Consider the following 6,463-nt stretch of genomic DNA (forward strand, 5'->3'; position numbering starts at 1 on the left):
TTGGATTAAATCTGTGTGCACACATGTAATACGTTGTCAGGTGGGTTGCAGGTCCAGGCCATGTGACCATGGCAGGATAATGCTGACTTCTATTTGTCAGTCTGAATCATAGACTGTATATATATATATTGATATTAATATTAACGTTCTATGGACTGAATGAATTACAAATGACACATTGCTCCAATTGTTTCTGAACAAGTGTGCAGCATGCATTGCCCATGTAATACTATTAGCTTTTTAGGCATCTAAAGTAAGTGTCAATAAAAATAGCATGTCATGTAAGAATTCATATTTACTTTACTTATGTGATCTATATCTTTGACACAACATTTAATTGCATAGAGATGGGATATTTTAAGTGCTTCACAGCTTGGGAACATTTGACACATTGTATGAAAACCACATTATGTTTGATATTTTGATGCACAAAACAAGATCTATTTTTGCTGTACTGTTAAAAGTATGGAGCTCGGAAATGTATCCATATTTAGAAAATAATACCTTTGCGATCAGACTTGATGTAATGATGACATCAGAGGAGGGCACAGCTGTGTGATTTCCTGTTTTATTTATAAAATTTTCTTCATTTACTATTGTTTCAATGTGCAATTACTTGGCAGGACAGACAAAGTAGGACCTGACGTTTATATTTTAAACACATTGTCTCATTCACATAGAAGAAAGGATTCATCCAGAAGGTCCATTGTCCTCACCCATGCCTGGATGATTCATTGGAGGGAGATATTCAGGCCTTCCTCATTGATGAAGACCAACTCCACACTTATGATGACCTCACCAAAGTTAACCCAGTGACCCCAACAACAGGTAACAAACTGGGGCGATTCTATATATAGTAATATGCCCCCATATATTATATATATATACGTGAATATATATATAAGATAATATATCTATAGAGATATAATATATATATATATATATATATATATATATATGTCACTAGGCCCTCTAGAGTCTCTAAATCACTTGATAAACATGCTGCTTCTAGTGCTTGCTGTTTCAGCTAAGTGGTATGTAAGGAGTAGGCCTGCACGATTTGGAGTAGAATATGAATCATGATTTTTTTAGCTTAGAATTGATATCACGATTCTCTGCCACGACTTTGTTTTGTTAAGTTGTGCATCGTTTTTATTATCTACCTGCCCTGTAAAGTGACTTTGAGTTTGTAAAAAGCGCTGTATAAATTCAGTTTATTATTATTATTATTATGTCAGTGCGTGCTGCTGCGTGTTTGATATGTTGCATAAACTTTGTCTTTATTTACAAGAACACAGCCAGTGTGAAACAATGATTTCCAGCTCATGTCACCTTGGATTGCAGCATTTGCTGTGTACTGTTTAACCACGTCGAGATAAAATCTGCACGGATGATTTAAAAAAAAAAAAGAAAAAAAAAAGAAGTGAATAGATTGACTGCTGGGCAACCAAAATGCTGCAGTGTACACAGTGGGGGGGGAGTCTCACTGAAGTGTGAACCAAGGGCATGGCTTACTTTGCTGCTTACTTTGCTGTCATAACTCTTGTATTCCTTATACATTTGTAATACAGTAGGGCCAAGCAGAATATCTTAACATGTCGATGTGCAGCATTCTTTTCATTAACAATCATTTTTACCCCATTGTTTGTCTTGACATAAAAATACAGTGTCATTGGCATTTTGTAAGAGAAGATCAGCGTTTCATTTACATTTCCAGGCGGTGTTAGTCTCAGCTCAAGGTAGACAACATAACAGCACAGTTTATTAACAGCAGGGGCCAGGCTAACGGCTGCATCTGAAGTATGGATCATTTTATCAGTATATATTATAGAGAAACATATTTTTGCCATTTTAATGCTGCTCTCTTCTCTGTAGGGGTGGGGGAAAAATTGATACAGCATAGTATCTCAATATTTTTAGGGGCAATACTGTATCAAAATACAGACACCAAGTATCAATCTTTTAGAAATGTGTTGGTGAGTCTGTCTGTTTGTATGGAAGCGAAAAAATATTTGTAAAAATATGAATATTTAACTTGAATTTTTCGATCTGAATTTCAGCAGTCGAATTTGACCAACTTGCATTTATTTTTTCTGAAATTTTGCAAGTTGTCTTTTTTTATCTGAATTTATGACCACTGAAAAATAAGTATTGAAATTCAGGTTTTTAAAATGGAGACCAAGAATTTTCAAATTTAAATTTCAAAGAGGTTAATTCAGAACAAATAAATTAATAATTTTCAAAATAAAAATTTCAATATTAAGTATTCAGTGGCTGTTCAAATTCAAAGACTTATGTCTCTTATTCGCTTCCATATGTTTGACAATCCCATTCTGCAGCAATACAATTGACGTGAGATGAACAAACGGAGAAATGTATCTTTTAATATAAAACAGATGTTGACGAAGTTGCCTTTTGGGGACGTCATTTGAAATTGGAAAAAAATTAGAAGTTAGAAAAAAAGGTTAGAAATTGCAATATATCGCAGAATATTGCAATATGTTTAAAATCGCAATAATCCTGTATCGTGATATCGTATCGGGAGGCGTCTGGTGATTCCACCCATTTCTCTGGTGTTCTCTTGTTCCTGCCTTAGGTGGTTTTATTCTGTACAATGCTGCCTTGTGTGTTTTTTTCCCTCCTGTTAATAATGCGTAATATTTTCCTCTGGTAGTGCTGAAGTGCCTGCAGGCCAGGTACAGTGTGAAGGTGTTCTACACCCATGCTGGCTGCACCTTGGTGGCTCTTAACCCCTTCCAGCCAATCCCAGACCTCTACACTCTGGATGTGATGAAGGAGTATCACTGCGCTCCTCAGCCCCAGGTATGAATTTATAGAGTCTCTGTAATTCAGCTTACTTGTGTACCTGTTTGTTTCCTTATAGAGTTTTTTTTAAATGACGTTTGGCTTATTCAGGAGGTTTGTGGTTAAACACAAATCCTCGGCTTCCTCGTCTGTCTCCTTGCGTCAGAAACAGCTTGAAAGTCAGACTCACCTGGAACCTCCCTGAAGGCACCGGCGGCTCACCCTGCAGTCTAAAAATGACCAGCATCTTAATAAGTCTGTATTTTTTTGCCAACAGGAGTTCAAACCACACATCTTTATTGTGGCGGAAGAAGCCTACAGGAATGTTCAGGGCCAGCTGGAGCCAGTGAACCAATCATTGGTGGTCAGCGGTGAGAGCGGAGCAGGAAAGGTAAACCAAGACACAGTGTGTTAAGTTTACAGAATAAACTTAACCTACTACATCAATCAGGGGGACAAATTATTAGTTGCTCTTTTACTTACAGTGCCACAGATTGGGCATTTGCCTATTGCAGTATATAGACTAAATTACGCATTTCTAAGAATTTTAAAGACCCCCTCCACTCAAAAATATATTTTTATTAAAGGTGCACAAAGCTATTTTTACTTGCATTTTTGTGTGTGTGTGTGTGTGTGTGTGTGTGTGTGTGTGTGTGTGTGTGTGTGTGTGTGTGTGTGTGTGTGTGTGTGTGTGTGTGTGTGTGTGTGTGTGTGTGTGTGTGTGTGTGTGTGAAGATGAACTGCTACCTCCTCTGTCAGCTCTAGCCACTGGAAAGAAATAAGAGAGAAATCACGACAGTCTGACGTCAGGTTGCCTAACTCATTACTATTCATGAGCTGGGTAAAGGATGCTGATAGCCACGCGTTCATTTGCCAGCTGTTAGCCAATCAGAGTCAAGCACATTAGCTGGTTGAATATTAATGAGAACTGGCCCAAATGGAGCTGAGTCTTCCTGCAGGCTTTCTAGACCATGCTAGAATGGCTTAAAACAAGGTAACCAAGGAATTTTTTCCACAAAGAAATGTTACAGAGGCCATGGTAGAACTTCAGACATGACCACAAAGTAATGAAATACTTGTGGCAGGGCACCTTTAAAGAAATACAAGAAAAAATCTATAAGGAAGACAGTTTGCATGAACAGCAATCGCCAGACTAGCGATTGGCAGTTGATCACGATCAACAAATAAATAAGTGGTTAATGGATTAAATTTAATCGTTACTTGAAGCCCTGAACAGAGAACAGAGGTGATGGCTGTAAATTAGGTCCTAGGGTCCGTAGAACCAGTCTTTAGTGGCCCTGTGGTTTGTTTCTTTATAGACATGGACGTCTCGTTGCCTGATGAAATACTACGCTACTGTGGCGGCCTCCTCCTCAGTGTTGAAGAGTCAGGACACAGTGGAGAGGATAGAGAGGAGGGTGCTGGACTCCAACCCCATCATGGAAGCTTTTGGTGAGATCGCTGATCGCTAGTGTCTCGTTAATGTTAAAATAACCACCGTGCACGGTCCCTCAGTCAACACTCTACTCTCCATGTAGGCAATGCCTGTACGCTACGGAACAACAACAGCAGTCGCTTTGGAAAGTACATCCAGCTGCAGCTAGACAGGTATATACAATTCATCCTTCTGCACTTTCTTCTTCATCACGTGCAGTCCCAGATCTAGGCACAGGCATCTAGGCAAATGTCTAGGGGCCATTTTACCACTAGGAGGCCCAGTTGTCATCTGTATAGCTCGCTTCCGGCCCGCCTGTATCGGATACACCGATGTGATTGGTGCAGCTGGCCTCTGGCCCGCCTATATCAGATACAACGATTTGATTGGTGCAGCTCGGCTACAAGGGCATAGTTAATGGGCAGCATTACTCGATGCCAGAGTAACTCGCTGAGCAAATCCAAATTGTGCTCTTGCGAGAACTCTGACAGCCACGCCCAAAAAAAAACCGCCCCGCCCGCCCCCCCCAAAGCTCGCCCCCAAAAAAAAAAAAAAAGAAAAACCCCCGGCCCGCTCCCGCGCCCCCCCCACTCCCCCCCCCCGCTCCCCGCCCCCCCACCCCCCCGCCGCCCCACCACCCCCCCCCCCCCCCCCCCCAACCGCCCCCAAAAAAACCCTCCCACCCCCCAAAAAAACAAAACCCCAACTTTTGCTTGATTGTGCTTTTTGGGCCAACAGTGGGGTTGGGCCAAATAAATGAAGAAGAAAGAGAACATCAAACGGGGGCTTTATACACGTTTTTTCCTCAACCCCTTCAAATAAGCCTAAATCTGATTCATTAAAACACCTCATTGAATAAAACAACATACTAATCATATGGCAGTTAAAAGTTATCTTGTTTATTCATCATATAACAAAGTATCCATTTGGAGGGAGCCCGAAAAAGGCAGGATGCCAGTATGTAGTCTTTCCATTGAATCAGGCTCTTTACATGAGAAGCTTATCATCAGTGTACAGTTCAGTATAATCGGTTCAATATGTTGTTTTTCCATTAAAGATGTCAGCTGTTAGTGGGGGCATCTGTGCAAACATATTTGCTCGAGAAGACCAGGGTGGCTTGCCAGCTGGCTGATGAGAGGAACTTCCACATATTTTACCAGGTGAGTTAACAGCCACATGAAACCTTGTGTATATTAGTTTAACATTGGCACATTCATATGTAAAGCAGATGTAAGTGCTGAGATCATATTGTATTTCCAGATGATGAAAGAGGCCACGGATGAGCAGAGAAAGGAGTGGAAGATGCCACCTGGCCAACACTATGCGTGGCTGCCAAATTCAGAAAAAACGGTGGAGGGTTGGTCTTTATTTTTTATGCATATTTAGGCATGTCTGTGTCTTTTATTCTATAGGGATTTGAGATTCTCACGAGTTCTTTTCATGTAATTTGTTATAGAGGATTGTTTTCACGCGACTGTCGCGGCAATGGTCCATCTGGGCATTAATGAGGAAAGGCAGAGACAAATATTTAAGGTAAGGCACGCTACACTGACTTAGATTTAACCCCCTCCGTTTAACATATTAAAATATATTGAAACATTTAATGACTAGTTTCTAGCAGACCATAATGAAGTTGTAAGCGGATGTAAGGACATTTTATAGTGTTTATTAATATATAGTATTTGTCATCAATTACAAGTACTCCTATGAAGATTACAACTGCGTTTTATGCCATATTCATTCAGCATCCAGTTATGTATGTCCGCAGGAAGAGTTTTGGCACAATAGATGAATAAACACTCGCATCTGCTTACTACGTTGTGGTCTGGTTTCATACAAACAGTGTTATAAACTATTTTTTTGAATGTTTTTATACTGCTTATGAATGCTGAAAATGTCTTTCTTTTTCTGTTAGCATAGAATTTAATTTCTCTGTTTGTTGCAATGCATTACAGATATTAGCAGGGATTCTGCAGTTGGGGAATTTGAATTTCTCCTCTTCAACGGATGAATCCCAACCTTGTGACCTAGATGAACAGTCCAAAGGTATTGGATATGATATTTGAACAACTCTTTTCACTTCCACTTATTAAGTTGAGTCAGTCATTTCAGGCTGACATAACTACAAAATGATGCTCAAGGGATTTTTTTTTAAAGATACATAGAGGTTGCATAAACATGTGTCATGCTGCTGAAATCAAGAATATGTTCCATGACACCCCC

At 39.9% G+C, this 6,463-nt stretch overlaps 1 protein-coding gene across 1 annotated transcript in view; it reads left to right on the top strand.

The window, feature by feature from the left end:
* Positions 1-6,463, top strand: part of myo19 (myosin XIX) — a 33,959-nt gene that overhangs the window by 794 nt on the left and 26,702 nt on the right. The window contains exons 2-10 of the mRNA XM_032533816.1: positions 681-828; positions 2,675-2,823; positions 3,083-3,196; positions 4,125-4,257; positions 4,344-4,413; positions 5,298-5,400; positions 5,501-5,597; positions 5,697-5,773; positions 6,196-6,286. Coding sequence (XP_032389707.1) covers positions 681-828; positions 2,675-2,823; positions 3,083-3,196; positions 4,125-4,257; positions 4,344-4,413; positions 5,298-5,400; positions 5,501-5,597; positions 5,697-5,773; positions 6,196-6,286 — 982 coding nt within the window. The remainder of the gene's footprint in view (positions 1-680; positions 829-2,674; positions 2,824-3,082; positions 3,197-4,124; positions 4,258-4,343; positions 4,414-5,297; positions 5,401-5,500; positions 5,598-5,696; positions 5,774-6,195; positions 6,287-6,463) is intronic.

This window comes from Etheostoma spectabile, chromosome 13 (genome assembly GCF_008692095.1).
Source record: "Etheostoma spectabile isolate EspeVRDwgs_2016 chromosome 13, UIUC_Espe_1.0, whole genome shotgun sequence".
Taxonomy (NCBI): domain Eukaryota; kingdom Metazoa; phylum Chordata; class Actinopteri; order Perciformes; family Percidae; genus Etheostoma; species Etheostoma spectabile.